The sequence below is a fragment of the Vulpes lagopus genome, chromosome 21 (genome assembly GCF_018345385.1).
Source record: "Vulpes lagopus strain Blue_001 chromosome 21, ASM1834538v1, whole genome shotgun sequence".
Classification (NCBI taxonomy): domain Eukaryota; kingdom Metazoa; phylum Chordata; class Mammalia; order Carnivora; family Canidae; genus Vulpes; species Vulpes lagopus.
This window is the reverse complement of record NC_054844.1, coordinates 3809860-3825326: the sequence shown is the minus strand read 5'-3', so window position 1 is coordinate 3825326 and position 15467 is coordinate 3809860. Positions and strand designations below refer to the sequence as shown.

The 15467-nt window shown below is 49.1% G+C and overlaps 1 protein-coding gene across 2 annotated transcripts in view; it reads left to right on the top strand.

The window, feature by feature from the left end:
• IQSEC3 (IQ motif and Sec7 domain ArfGEF 3) overlaps positions 1-15467 on the top strand; it is a 110172-nt gene that overhangs the window by 49058 nt on the left and 45647 nt on the right. For both annotated transcript variants that reach the window (XM_041735308.1, XM_041735309.1), the window contains exon 3: positions 6300-6579. In XM_041735308.1, coding sequence (XP_041591242.1) covers positions 6300-6579 — 280 coding nt within the window. The remainder of the gene's footprint in view (positions 1-6299; positions 6580-15467) is intronic.

Sequence of the window (15467 nt, the reverse complement as noted above, 5' to 3'; positions counted from 1 at the left end):
CACTCCCTCTGAAAGGAGGTACTCACCTTCCCATTTTGCAAATGAGCAAACTGAGGTACAGAAACGTTAGGTGTCTTGCCCAAGTCAGCCAACTAGTAAATTGCAGAACCAGGGGCCTCATTCCACTCCAGCTCTCTCACTTGTGAACGAGGATACCATCCGTGTTAGGATAACAGTAACCAATGTCGGAAAGCTCTGTGGTGGCTGATACCCCAACACTTTCTCCGTATGACCGGAGCTGCCTATACCCCTTGGCATGGTCCCCAGCATATGGGAGATAAGCCATGATAATCTCTCCAGAAAGTGTCTATGGGCCTATAAAGTCTCTGAATGTGGAGGTAAATTTTGGCCTGTATGAAATCACGTGCATTTTCCTGGGAAGAGAGTTCTTCAAAGGCGTTGGGAACTGGGAAAGATTCTACAGGACTGCAGGCAGGCAGACCCAGGTAACTCTGGCTGTTGAGAGAAAAAGGAAGAAAAAAAGAAAGGCGAGGCATCTGTCACTGATTCTCTGGGTTCTCTGGGAAGCAGAGTCTGAGTTGAGGGTGCTGAAAGTTTATTAGAGGATGTGCTTGGGATCAACACCCATGGGAGGAAAGGCAGGAACACAGTAAGGGGCAAAGGGAGAAGTCCAAGTGATGGAGGCCCAGCAGAAGTCTCAGCCAATCCCAGGCAAGCTCTGGAGTCAGAATGACCTATCAAACTTGCCCCACATTGGGTAAAAATGGCTGAATCTTTATATCCCCACCTCAATCAATAACTGGATTTGGACAGCCCTGGGACTGATGTTGACTTTGGGCCAACGAGCTCTCTGCAGCTGAGCCTGTCCCTGATGGGGCTGCTGGGGCTGATGGCAAGGGCAGTCTCCAAAAGCATGGCCAGAGCTGGGCAAAAAGTCATTCCTTGAAGGAGGGTCTGGGTACTCCCCTCAGTACTTCTGCCTTTGGGGAAGTAGGAGAGATTAAATGATGTCCATCTATCCATCCATCTACCCACCTGTCCAGCCATCTATCTTTTCATTTAACATTTATTAAACACGTCTTATGAGCCAGCCCACTGTGATAAGCACCGGTGATAAAAAGGTGTACATGGCATAGTCTAGTGGAGAGAGGCACATCAATGAAAATAAGACTAATAAGGCCACAAAATGGTCATTACTGAAATAGAGGCAAGTGCCAGGAATTATTAGAGCATATTGGAGAGTGGGATTGACTTTTCCCAGGGGCAATGAAAGAGTTGACAAGGCAGAGAAAGGAGGGGTGAGAGAGTAGGAGCATGGAGAGGAGAAGGCATTTCAAGGCAGAAGGAGATCACATGAAACACATGGTGGCCTGAGAGCACATGGTAGATTTGGGGAGAGTTTCAGTGTGCATGGAGTGGGTGGTCACTTGGTAGAAATGCGGCTGGAAGGGAAGGTTGGGGATCATGAGTGCTCCTGAGTCCATGCCTGTAGACTTTATCTCACAAGTTTTGGAAAATCACTGATGCATTTTGAGCAAAGGATTGATATTAAAGTATCTACATTTTAGGAAGTCAATTCTGATAGCAGGGGTGATAGGATGGAGTGGTCACTGGAGCCCCAAGGGAGTCATATATATACGCCTTGTTCCACAGGCCCCTATCATCCCTCAAAGCACAAATCAGCTTCTGACATAAGCGACCCTCTCTGATGTGACATTCAGTTCCAACACATAGGACATTCTAGTCCGGGGCACATGTAGTATTTCTCTGGGCAACTACTTATTCCCCCAATTTCCTAAAGACTTTCATTTGCCATGCTCACATCCTGTGGTTTCATGTGTGGAATAACCTCTGTGGATGCCATGGGTCCCTATATGGATATTGGCCTTATGTCACGTGGGTACAACCAAAGCCTTCTCAGAACCCTCTTGTTTTGTGGCCAGCATACAAATGAGCTCCTTTCAGAGGAGCTGAAAGTGAGCTCCTTTCAGAGGGAGTGAGAAAGGTAAAATGAGCTCATTTGTATGCTGGCCACAAAAGGAATGTGGGTGCCACCCACATTCTTTTTACCTTCTCAAGTGGGCATCCCAACCTTGAAAACATTTTTGTGACTAGCATCTCGTTTATGTCATCAGTGACCCTAACTTTCTCCACGCCAGTGGGCTGCCATTCAAGGAACCTGTTTCCACAGCTGGATAATGAGCCCAAGGTAGCTAAGATAACCAGGATCCCTCTTCTTTCTCCTCCTCCCTTCTTACAAGAAGGTATGCAGGTCACAGCGTGAATCCCATTCATGTGATTCCTGTCCAAGTGCCAGGCTGCTGGAAATCTGACCCACTAGGGACAGGAGCTCCATGATGTAAGGTCAGCCCAGCAAACTCTAGACATTTAAGGGTCACAGCCAGTGTTTTGAGTAGAGTGATATTCTGGACACTGGAGCAATAGACTTTCAGTTCCATATGAGACTAGGATTGAAGTAAATGGTCTCAGTTGGAGTAGATGGTCCTCCCAAGCTATGACAGCTAGGATGAATATTCTAACCTCTTTCCTTGGACCATTTTTATAGATGGGGTACAAAGAGGGAAACAGAGGCTGGGAACATTCTTTTGATGCTCAGCCATCACATAGAACTTTTAAGTACTCAGGCCTGCATTGTCACTGACAAAGTGACTAAAACACAAACCACACAAGGAGCACTGGACAAATGTCTGCCTAGGGCATGCTCCATCTTGTGGCTGGTACAGTCAAGGGGCCTGCCTGTAGGTGGTAAATACGTGTACATTCCTCAGAGGTCACGGATCCCATGACTTGGTGACCCCCAAGACCAAGGCCCTTCACTGTGTTGTTTCTCCAGTGGGTGGAGAACAAGGGTGGGAGGAAGACTCAGGAAGCCAGCTCACCTTCACTTGTCTCCCTAAAGAGTAGGGAAGTTAGTCTGGAGGTCTGGGAAAGACCATGAGGTATGATAGAAAAATCGTACTGTTTGGGCTTTGTGAAGGTTGAGGTAGGCTAAATGTTGAGAACCTCTTCCACATAGGAATTCTCCACGCTGTTTTTCTGGGGATTCATTTGGGAGCCATGCTGTAGGTTTCCAGCTCAGAATACAGCCACCACTGCTGTCACTATTTACCAAGGACTACTCTGTGCCAGGCACTTATACTAAGTTCTTTGCAAGCTATATTTATTCCTCATGGCAGATATGCAAAGGAGTTATTAGGTTGTCCGTTTTGTGGAAATAGAACCACAAAGAGGTTAGGTAACCTGTCCAAGGTCACATAGTAAGTAGCAGAACCAGGATTCTAATCCAGGTCTTCCTGATACCAAAGCCCATGGTCTTTGCCCGCCGCTGTATAACCTTAAACTTTGCCTTATTGATGACAGCAGTTCTCCAATAGCCACCTTGTACCACACAAATCTGTGAAGAAATTGTAGGAGGGAAGGCTAGGACAAGGTCTCCTTTCTAATACTTTTCATCATATGCTTGGGAGGGCCACAGTCTCTCAGATCACTTTGCATAGAGGTAGGCAAAGGCAGGGTTGGTTATACCAGCTGGAGAGCCTAAAACCTGGGGGCTGGTGGGCCTTGGTGGACTGGCCTTGGCACCGGAATCCAAGCTCTGGGAAGAAGTAAGGAAACTGACCCAGAAGGAAGAAAAGAATTACCCAAGGCCACAGAGCTAGTTAGAAGCATTAGTGTGTGTTGGTGTGAGAGTGTGTGTATGTGTGTGTGCATATGTATATATGTTGGAGATGACAATAAGGGATCTCCTAACTCCCAGGTCCTGTAAATGAGCTCAGGAGAAGGCCTTGGAGTCTGTCTATATCCAGAGGGGTTGGACCACAAAGAAGGCTATTTTTAAAATTTGTTTTAGCTTAATACAAGTAGTTTATCTGGGACAAGGCAACTCCAAGAAGTGCCAATGTAGGAGTGGGAGATGAGACACAGAAGAGAAGGAAGCCAGTACATGTTCACTAATGATCAAGTCACTGCTTTGGCTGTTGGGTGTCTTTGGGAGATGATGCAGAATGTGCTTTGGATTATTCCGCTCAAGGGACAAGGAAGCTAGGGTATTTATCCATCTACCTTCCTCACCATCAGCTGAGTACTACTATTCGAGGACATCAACTCCCCAGAACCTCTCATCAAGCACACTCCAGCAATAAAAGAAAGCAAAGGGCTGTTTTTAAAGGTGTCTGTAGCCCTGAGTGGTGGCCAGGTTTTTAAAGAATCTGGAAAACCTTTTGGGGTGAAGAGGCTTGGGCATTATTAATACCAAAAACAGTCTGTGGAAAAGATGGGTGAGCCTGAATGGTGCCCCCTGGAGGCAGATTGTGATAGGAGAGGGAAGAGCTATTTCTGTGTGCCCTTTGGAAAGAATAGGAGTTGAAGTCAGGTTTTGAAAAGAACTTCTTGATGATATCAGTGGAAAAAAAACCTTATCAGATATCTAGAGCTCATTCAACTATACTACTTGATTAATGGCCATACAAGTAATGATGGAGCAAAGGAACATGCCCAAGGAGGGTTTCCTTCAGGAACCTTTCCTTCAGGTCTCCTTATTGGTAGGGCCAGCTAAAGAGCTCTCCCTTCTGGAGGCATTGAGGCCAAGGAGTGCTGGGAGGATAGATGGAGATTGAGTGAAAGGATTCTTCACCATCCTTGGTTATTCCAGTACCAGGAGGCTCCAAGGTTGGGTAGAAGCAACAGGAAGCAATCTCTGGTGTGATTTGGGGCACCTTACATGAAGGCAAAGCCTTAGAAGAAGAAAGCCTGAAGATTGCCTGGCTCTCTGACCAGGGCCACCCTAACTCTTGAGCCCCTGCTCCTTACCTGTAAAAAAAAGGGGAGGGGGAACTGGAGGGCTGGACTAGATGATTTTAGGGTCCCTTCTAGTCTTGATCTTCTATCTCTGTCCACTGTAGGGGCCATCCCTACGGCCTCTGCACTCCTTGTAATTTATCCGTCAACAAGTATTAACTGAGCTCTCATCATATGTCCAGCATTAAGTGAGGGGCAGGGATAAAATAGAATATAGGCCCTGGCCTTTAGGGTGGGATAGATGGGGGAAATCAGAGTTAACACTTATTGAGCACTTGCTCTGTGCCAGACAGTGTGCCAGACACCTTACACATGCTGACTCCTTTCCCTCTCACCATAGCCTCATAAAATAGGTACTAGTACACCCACCACCTAGATGAGGAAACCAGAAGGGGGCTCAGAGAAAAAGCAACTTAACGGAAACCACACGGTGGTAGAGCTGGGAGTTTAGCCCATGCTGTAGCCACAATACTTCTCCTCCTATGAAAGAAAAAGGGACTCTCTAACTAAGCACAGCTCTTAGTGGGCTAGCAGAAGAAGCATTTAAAGTTGGAGTCACTTAGAAAGGCTTCATGGACAGGTGGCTTAGTCCTTGGCCTTGAGCAGGGGCAGAACTTGGTGACTGGCCAGGGAGGGGAACAACCTGAGAGTACTAATTCTCCAGCACAAGCTGGGTGTGTGGCTTCAGCTAGCAGGTGTCCTCTTAGAGTAGAGAGGTGGGCAGCATCTATGGTCAGGTGCCGCTGGCTCCATGGAAGGGGAGGAGCAGCCAGAAGCCAAAAACTGATGCTTCCCTAGACCCAGCAGGGAAGGGCAAGCACGGTCCTTTTCACAGCCCCAGCCCCAAAGAGCTGACATCTACCCAGCCTGGAGGGGCTTTGTGCCCCAGCCAAGCCTGTATCACCCCTCTCCCCCCCAACAGTCATTGGGGTGGTGTAAAAATGGAGCAGGTCCAGTGTAGGTCAGCTTCTTTCCAGCTGCCTAAGCCACTGGCCAGGGAACTAGATCACTGATAATGATAACAGTTAACACTTAAACATAGCTACGACCATGAGCCAGGCACTGTTTTAAGAGCTTTAGCTAACTCAGACCTTCCAACTGGAGGTTGGTACTGGGGTAGGTACTAGTATTGTGCCCATTTTCTAGATGAGGAAACAGAGGTACAATGAACTTTCTTACGTAGCCTGTTCAGGTTCGCACAGCTAGTAAGTCAGAGTCCAGATTCCAAGCCAGGTGGTCTACTCTTCCCCTATGGGCCATACTGCTTCTAAGTATAGCTGCCTCTTCCCTCTGCTTGGGATACCCCTGCCAACTCAGGTTCTGCTCTTTGCCTGAAGCTCTCCCCCTGCCAAGGTAGCCCCTCCCTAGAGGTGACGGCAGGGGGCCCCCCACCAGCCCCCACACTAGAAAGGCTCGCTGTTGCCCCAAAGGCCAGGCCAGAGTGCTCTCCTCACCCCCCGCACCCACATGCACCCAGTCCCGCTCTCCCCCAACCGAGCACCGTTGCCTTTTGTTCACAGTGATGGCTCCTGCGCCCAGGCCGGTGGGGGCATGGAGGACTCCGTGGTGGCAGCGGCGGCGGTGGCAGCCGGCAGACCCAGTGCCCATGCCCCGAAGGCTCAAGCCCAGGAGCTGCAGGAGGAGGAGGAGCGGCCGGGGGCGGGGGGTGCCTCCCCGAGGGCTGGCCCCCACCGCACGGCCTCCCCCGGCCGGCAGCAGCCTGCCCTGGCGACGGCGCTCTGCTCCCACGCCCCTAACGCCTCCGATTACGAGCTCTCCCTTGACCTAAAGAATAAACAGGTACCCAGGGCCTCCAAGGGGGGCGGGGAGGGTGGTGAAGGGGCCCTGCCTCCCGGGGCTATCCAGGGTACCAGGGATCTCCCCACTTGGGCACACTTCTGCTGCAGGTGCACTCCTTTCCCACTAAATTGAGCTAAGTATTCTGCGGTGCCCTGTAGCCCAGTTTGTCAGGAACCAGCCTTTACATGGCAGGGGGCACACCCTTGCAATGCCAGGCCCTTAGGCAGTGTATTCAGAGCTCTGTTCCTCTTGCCATGTTCAGGAGGCCTAATAGCCACCCCCCAAAACCTCACCGCAGGTGGCCCACTGTTCCCTGGGGAAGCCCCTACCTCCACCTGCTGCTTAGAAGATATAGCCTCATTTTCATGCCCCAGGTATAGGCACACATAGGTTCAAATGAGATGCAAAGACAGTGGTCTCCTCCAGGGAGATTGAGGATTCCCAAGATTAACCAGAGCTCCCCTATTGCAAAACAAATTCCATTCATGTGTGTGTGTGTGTGTGTGTGTGTGTGTGTGTGTATACTCATGTGCATATGCTTAGAGAAAGATATCATGACTAGATACTGTTAAGAAGGAGGACTGAGGGACACTTGGGTGGCTCAGTGGTTGAGCATCTGCCTTCAGCTCAGGTCGTGATCAGGGGTCCTGGGATCGAGTCCTGCATTACGCTCTCCACAGGAAGCCTGCTTCTCCCTCTGCCTATGTCTCTGCCTCTCTCTTTGTGTTTCTCTTAAATAAATAAATAATTTTTTTTTAAAAGAAGACTGAACTTGGATCCATAGACATAAGATACAGTCTTCAGTCTTGCTCTAGTTAATTCTGTGACTTTGGGAATGCCAATTAAGCATTCTGGACACTGGTTTCTTCATCAGCGAAATTGAGAATTAGACCCTGAATCATCTCCAAGGTCCCTTCTAGCTCTATAATGTATAGGTGCTAACTCACCTATACCGCTCATCGTTTAACTCAATGGCCAAAGTGAATCTTTGGAAGGAAAGCTCTTAGAAAGGTCACTAAGACTGAGTCAGGCCATACCAACCTCATTTCTTCCCTTCAGCATCAAGGCCAGCTATTGGTGGAACATCTGGCTGTCAGTAGAGTATTTAACAAAATCTCCCATGATATGTATGTGGACAAGATAGGAAGTAGACTAGATGACAATATAGTCAAGTGGGTTGTTTTCAAATAGAATTCTCAAAACAAAAAAAAAATGTTGATTTTTCCATCAATGCCAATTCCTGAGGAGTTAAGTGGTGTGCTGTCGTTGGTCCTGTTCAGTTCAATCATTTTTGACAAGGCACTAATTTCTGCTGACACCAAGCTGAAAGAGGACAGCTAATATTGTGGTGATAGAATCCAAGATTTTGTAAAAATCTCATTGAGACCTAAAGATTTAAATGAAAAAGTCTAAATGAAATAGAGAAAAACATCTAAAGTTCTCTTAGCTTTGAAAAGCTCATATCATTAGCATAAGATGGGCAGGCTTGGTCCTGGGAGAAAGACCGTAGGGCTTTAGTTGATTGTAAGCTCAAGAGGAGTCAATAACCAGTAAAACAGCTGCCAAAGAAGTGAGTACAGCAGCCTTCACAGAGGGGTGGATAAAGTCCCCCCACCGATAAGGGAGCAGCTGGCTGGAGCCCTACACTAGTTCCGGTCAGGGCTCATTTGGAGCCTGTACTTGATTCTTGGGGCTTCATTTAAGAGGGATGTAAGAATCCCGAGGATTCCAAGGTGCTCCTAAGAAGGAAAATAGGATTGGCTAGAGTCATATGGAGAAATTGTAGACATAAAAACAAGTTTTAAATAGGGAAGAGCTGGCATGTGAAAAAGAGATTAGATATATTTTCTATCATTCTAGGCAAAAATAGTGGTACTAATGTATGAAGTCTACAAGAAAGGAAGCTTTTAGCTCAATTAACAATTAGAGCTGTTAAAAATATAGAGTGCCCTGCTTGGGAGGTAGGGAGTTTGTGTTACCGGGAATGCCCAGGCAGGGGCTGGCAGACAGTCCATCTGGAACACAACAGTATGATGTGGGTGGTCAGTTGGCCCAGATAAGAAGTCTTCTCAATTCTGCATGACTGTGCTTCTTGAGGACAGAGACCATCTCTTAACCATCCGTGTACCCTTCCCCCAGCATCTAGCAGAGTGTCTTGGACATACTAAGAGCTCACTGAATGAATAATTTTTGAATAACTATGATGCGCAAAAGAACAAGAGAGTGAAGTAACAGGGAGAAAAAAATGGTCCGGGGGCACCTGGGTGGCTCAGTTGGTTAAGAATCTGCCTTTGACTTAGGTCATGATCCCAGCACCCTGGGATCGAGCCCACTCAGCGGGGGAGTCTGCTTCTCTCTCTCTCTCTCCCTCCCTCTCTGCCCCTCCCCCCACTTGTTCTCTCAAATAAATAAATAAATAAATAAAATCTTTTAAAAAGAAAAAAAGGGAAAAAAATGATCTCTACTTGCTCCTGCAAAGAGAGTGCAGGTCAACTTAAGGAGCATCTAGTCAATAAAACCAAGCTTCAACTTGGACAGGAGAATTAGTTTAATTCTGAGTGACTAGGTGGCATATGGAGAGTTGTACAGGGTTTTTTCATTGGTGTCATGGACCTTTTTGTGGTGGACATCATTCTGATGGACAGGTCTGCATGTCGGGCCAGCAGGAGTGGGGTGGGAAAGGTGAGAGTTGGTAGAGGATGTGCCAGAGGCGTTCGTGCTGAGTGCACCAGCCTCAGGGAACAGCCCACCTCCCCTGGCTGGGGTATCTCTCTAAGCCAAGCATAGGCTAGGGGTGGGAGGAAGACAGGCTGGTGAGGGGCTAGAGAAAAGTGATTAAAAATACAGCACGAGTTCAGCTCCTATATCTTCTGCAAATGAACTGTGTGATCTTGGGCAAGCTGCCCAAGATTAACTTCTCTGGGCCTCTGTTGCCTCCTATCTCTTTGGGGCTTTGTAAATGCTGTTCCTTCCGCCTTTACTGCGAACACTGCTGCTCCTCATCTAGCACTTGGCCTCAGTTACTCTTTCTCTTACTTTGGGACAGAATTGTGGACAGAATCCTCCTTCCTCCTTCTGGCACCTTTCCTTGCCGTTGCAAGGCTGCAATGAATGTCCCTTCTTGATGATCCCCTAGCATCTAGCTGTTTCCTGTCGTAGCCCTTCAGTTCTATATCCTCATTCTCCATTCACTTAACTCCTCTTTGAAGGCAGGATACATGACTTATTAATCATCATTATATCCTCAGTGCCTGACACAGTGCCTGGCATGAAGAAGATGCTTGAGGATGAAAAGGGGAAAATACTAAGTGAGTTGAAGAGGGAGAGGTGCATGAAGCCTGGGACCAGGACCTGACCTTGCTTTAGGTTTCTTTATTCTTTTTGTTGTTGTTGTTGTTTAAATTCAATTTGCCAATATATAGTATAACACTCAGTGCTCATCTCATCACATACCCTCTTTAATGCCCGTCACCCAGTTACCCTATCCCCCATCTACCTCCCTACCTCCCTACCTCCTTTGTTTCCCAGAGTTAGGAGTCTTTGAGATCTAGGATTTAATATTCTGATTCTGTCAGTGTCCCCAGTTGCATGAGTCCTTGGACAATCATTATCTTCCTAGTCCACCAACTTTCCAGCCATTCCAGAATCCCAGGCATTTTCTGACTCTTCTCTCTCTTCCCTGGCATCTGCTCCACCCCAAACCCCACTGATGCTACTGTACTTAACTATTTCCCGAATTCCTCCCTCTCCTGCCCAGCCCACTGCACCCCCCAGGGTAGGCCACCATCAACTGTTGCCTGAGCCCCTGGGGAAACCCCCACAAGTTCCCCTGGTGGGAGATGTGCTTCTTCCAACCTGATCTCTGCCCTGCAGCTGAGTCCTCTTTATAGAGAGTGCACCTGATCATGGTATTTTGCTGTGTGAAGACCTCTCATGGCTCCTCACCATGTATAGGACAAAGACTTCTCCAGGTTCTTCCACCACCAGATGCAACCCCACATCCTGCCCTGCCCCCACACAGGATTCCAGCTGGTCCCATTTGCCTTTCTCCAGATTTTAGTGCTGTCATTTGCCTCTGGGCCTTGATGTATCTTATTTTCTCTGCTGGGAACACTCCCCACCTGTCCCTCCATCACACTTCACCTGGGAGGTCTCTACTCATACTTCAGCTCTCAGCTCAGCATCCCTAAGCTTGGGTGTGTGCTCTCCCTGAGTGCCCCACTGCTGACCCTGTGCCACCCGAAAACCGTCCCACTCCTAAGGGCAAGACCTATGTCATTATCAGGGCTGTCGTGGAGGTGAGCAGGCTGTGCACAGGACACCTCCAGGGCCGGGGGTTACTGTATAGTCCGTGTAGGTGTAAGCGCTCCCTATGTATTAGATGATATGCTGTTCTCGCTGCACTTTTGTTTCCCTGCACCCAGCACAGTCCCTGGCACTGGGGACATGCTCCATGTTGGAGCAACACATGAATGAAAGAACAGACACATGAACGAATGAACGAACAAGTGAATACAGGAGCTGGCCCCTGGACTTCCAGTTACCCTAGCCCCCAGGGCCTCTCCCCAGCTTCACACAGTGGGGAGGTCCTCTGCTCCCTCTGCCCTCAGCTCTGTCACTTCATCTCACAGCAGCCCTTGGGGCTACAACCTAGGTGGACCAAGAGGGAGCATGCAGGTCCCTTTGGGAGGGAGGGGGTCTTCCAAGAAAGTTGTGTGACAAGGATACACAGGGCACCCGAGTGATTTCCAAATTCATTTAGGCCCTCGAGGGGGTTTGTATCCTGTTCTGTGCCCTCACTGATTGGAGCTCACGTGGGGTGTCCAAATGGCATTGCGCTCTGTGCTGTCCAAGTCAGGGGGCCATGCAGCTGTGGTCAGTAGCATCCGCCTCAGTCACGTTCTCTATTTGGACAGCAGCCCCTTCTACAGCAGATCTCCCAGACGCCAGCCTCAGGGTTCGCCTCACCAGGGGGTACCTGTCAAGGGGAGAAGTGGTGGTTATGTTTCCCACTCTCTGGGTCTCAGTGTCCTCATTTGTGAAATGAGGGGTTGTCCCAGAGGATCTAAGGCTCCTTCCTCCTCTGAAGCTGAGAGTCCTACCAAGGATATGGAGAGCACCAGAGGGCCAGCCCACAGAGGATGATGGTGAAAGGGACACTCATCAGGGAGAGTCCTTCTGTCCACTTGCATCCAGTTCAGGGAACGATACTGCACAGCTGCCCTGTGCAAGGCCTGGGCCACCACAATACAGAAGATGCAGTCCCAGGCCTCAAGGAGCTCACTCCAGTGGTGAGTGCTGACATGTCATCAGCACTAGTTGGCATGAACAGCTCCAACTATGTGCGGGACAAGGTGCTAAGCATTTCCCATGCATTATCTCACCAGATCTGCACCATATCCCGGTGAGCTATTCCCGTTTTAGGAAGGAGGAGACTGAGGCTTAGTGATATCATCGAGTCACTCACCCAAGGACACATCCCTAGATGTGCATCCCTGGTGCAGCCAATACTGGGACTCCACAGTCCTTGGTTTTACCCAGAGTCTTCCACAGTCTGTTCATCACAGAGGAGGGAGAAGTTCCAAGGAAGTGATGCACCAGGCACTGCAGGAGTGCTGGTGACAGCATGGAGCCTGATCCAGGGTTCAGAGAAGGCTCCCCACAGCAGCAGCTCTACCTGAGACAGTCTCTGTGACCTAGGAGCAGCTGAGTCATAGCACCCCTCTCACCCCCAGCTGGCTAGAGTCAAGAGAGGTTCCCAAGTGCAGCCCTGCTCCCAAGGCAGGACTCTGTGTCCAGCTGTGTCCAGCACTTTCTGTACTTTGGACAGTGGACAGGGAGGTGGGCACACGGAGAAGATGCAGAGGTCACAGCCTGCCCCATGCAGGCCAGCCTCCTCCAGGGATGCTTAGCATCTCTGAGCTCTAGCACCCCCCACCCTCCTTCCTGCCCCAGACTGTCTGCTCCTAAGCCTCACGTAAACCTTCCCTTGCCAAGTTCTACAGGCTCATTCCACGTAATGCTTTAACATTCTCAGCTGGGAAATCTTGGATCAGAGGAAATCCTTGCTCACATGTGAAAGCCACCGCCCCCTCAGCTCCCTCCTTCCTCAGCCCTGCAGTCCCCCAGCTAGTTGCTCTCTTCCCCTCCCCCGGACTTGGACTTGGCGGCCACCTCTCTGAGGCCCTCCTCCAGCTCAGCTGCCACAGCAACCTGAAAAGAGGGAGTACATTCTAATTAACACTGAGAGGCTCATTAGATAGACAAAGCCCCCCCCCCCCCCAGCTCCCCTCTACTGCTTCTTCTGGCAGAAGCTGAGAGATTGCTCTCTTGGGAGGAGGCAAGGCTACGATTACCCATGATTCATGGGGTTTAGAGAGAAGTGAGCTGAGTTGCCCTTAGGCCAGTGGGCCCAAAGACCCTTCCCTCCCTGGGGCCACCCCCCACCCCCACTCCCATATGGATCTCTCTTAGTTCTCTGACCTGGCCCTGGTTAAGAAGAGAAAAGAGTTAGGGTGATCAGGAGGGCCTGGCTGGGTGTACAGAGCTGACCTGGGACACTGCCAAGTTCCTGAGCCCTGGGGTGGGGGGGGGGGCAGAGGGGGGCAAGAGGAAGATGCAGCTTTTGACTCCAAGCCCAGATCCAGAAGAGAGCCTAGATTTTTATTTCCCCTGGGGTACAGGGTAGAGTTCAGTTTAGTTCATGTCTGCAAACATTTATTAAGCCCCAGACGACTCTGTCTCGAGGCTGGGCACCAGGAATGTAGAGACAGATAACACCATCCTGCCTGTGAGGTACAGTCCATGGGAATCCAGAGAGCATTAAGGGTGGGCTGCAAAGCATGGGAAAGAAACATTGGGGGACAGTGCAGGCTGGAGTTGCGGCAGGCATGAGGCTGAAATAAATGGGAGATGGTTGTGTTAAATGCATTGGAACAAATGGAGAATATCCAACAACTGAATTCAAATGCCCTAGTAAGCAGATGCTCTTTGCAGGCTCTGTGCTAGGTGCTGTGCATGGATCAGAGGCCTCGAATCACTTATGCTCTGCTGGAGTCGGGATTGGTGGGGTGGAGAGAGGGAAGGATGGGTTAGATGAATATCACAAAGATGAATAGAGAAAACTGGGTGTCAGAGAGATGTAAGAAACAACATTCTCCATGGGCATCTGAAGCGGGGAGCTCCCTGTCTGGTTGGGAGACCTAGAAGGCTTCCTGGAGAAAACACAATTGAGGTATATCTTGAAGAAAGGGGAGGATAGTGCAGGCTGAGGAACAAGGCTGAGCAAACACTCAGAGCAGGAAAGCCTAGTGTGGGCTGGGGGAGGAGCAGGCATCCATCCAGTGTAGACATAGGCTTGGTGTAGTAGTAGAGGATGGGACGTAGGCTGAGGTCAGATTGTTCAGGGTCAGAAAGCCAGCAGGAAGCGTTTATATTTATTTTGGGCAATGCTCTCAAGCAACTGAAGGCCTGTGTTCAAATCTGCTCTCCGAGACCCTGGATTAGGGTTATGCAGACTAGGGTGGATGGTAGATTTAAGAAAGGAGCAGGGAGGCAGTGGGGAGGCTGCCAGCCAGAGTGGTCCAGGTTAGGAGCCAAAGACAGCCCCCTGTGGCAACAGTCTGGTGGAAAGGTCAGGATGATGCAAAAGGTATTGAGGGTAGAGGGGTGTGGAATAAAGGCTTTGAGGCTGGCAGATGCAGAGGCTGGGGTGAAGGAGAACCCATGGACAAATGCAAGTTTCCCCGGCTGTCGAGAGCAGAGCAGTCAAGGTGCTGTAGGCAAATAAAGAAATCATTGAGAGCTGGTTCAAGGAGTGGGGGAAAGACAGTGGCTTTGTATAATGAACAGAGGGATCCATGGGCTGTTGGAAATGCAATTCTAGGATCAAGCCTAAGAATGGAAATTTGAGAGACATTCACATAATCATCATTGTCTTCATATAGCTACCACTGACTGTACACCGAGTATGTGGCCAGTGCTATATGAAACAATTCAATTATAACAAGCTACAGAGTCAGCAGGATTAGCTTCATTTAACAGATAAGAAAGCAGAGAGTCAGAGATGTTAGGAAACTTGTCCAAGGTCAACCAGCAGGGAAGAAGCAAGGCTGGGACTGAGGATCTCCCCTAAGGCTTGTTCATCAGTCCATTAAAGTAGGATGAAGTTATGATAGTGGACAAGGTTCTCACACAAGAAGTGAGAAGACACTAGCCTTCAGGACAACTGTAGAGTTGCCACAAGGGGTCTTCCCTCTTAATCAGTTGTTAATTATCAGCTACAAGAGACTGCTCTGATGATTTCCAACACAGAAGTGCATAGGAAAAAAATTCAAATGTGTCTGCAGAGTGGACGGTGGCTCACATATGACTTGTAACTGGCATGCTTAGGGGTTTTGTGGTCAGAGTATTGGATTAAAAAGTTGTATGGAAAAAAAAAAAGTTGTATGGAAACAGATGACCAAGGTAGACTGGGTCACAAGAGCTGAGGACAGGGTTTCAGAGTGATAAAAATACCAGGAGCTGCAGAAAACAGGGAGGAGGAAGGTAGGTTGAGGATGGACCGTCAGATTTCATGATTAAAGATCTCTGGGCAGCCCAGGTGGCTCAGCGGTTTAGTGCCACCTTCAGCCCAGGGCCTGATCCTAGAGACCCGGGATGGAGTCCCATGTTGGTCTCCCTGCATGGAGCCTGCTTCTCCCTCTGCCTATGTCTCTGCCTCTCTCTGTGTGTCTCTCATGAATAAATAAATAAAATCTTAAAAAAAAAGATTAGGGAGGTTTTTGAGAGTCACAAAGATAACTTTGTGATTAATTCTTTAATGTATTCAGTAAATATTCAGTGAAGGCCTACTGTGTGCTGGGCACTCTTTAAGCATTGGGGATAAA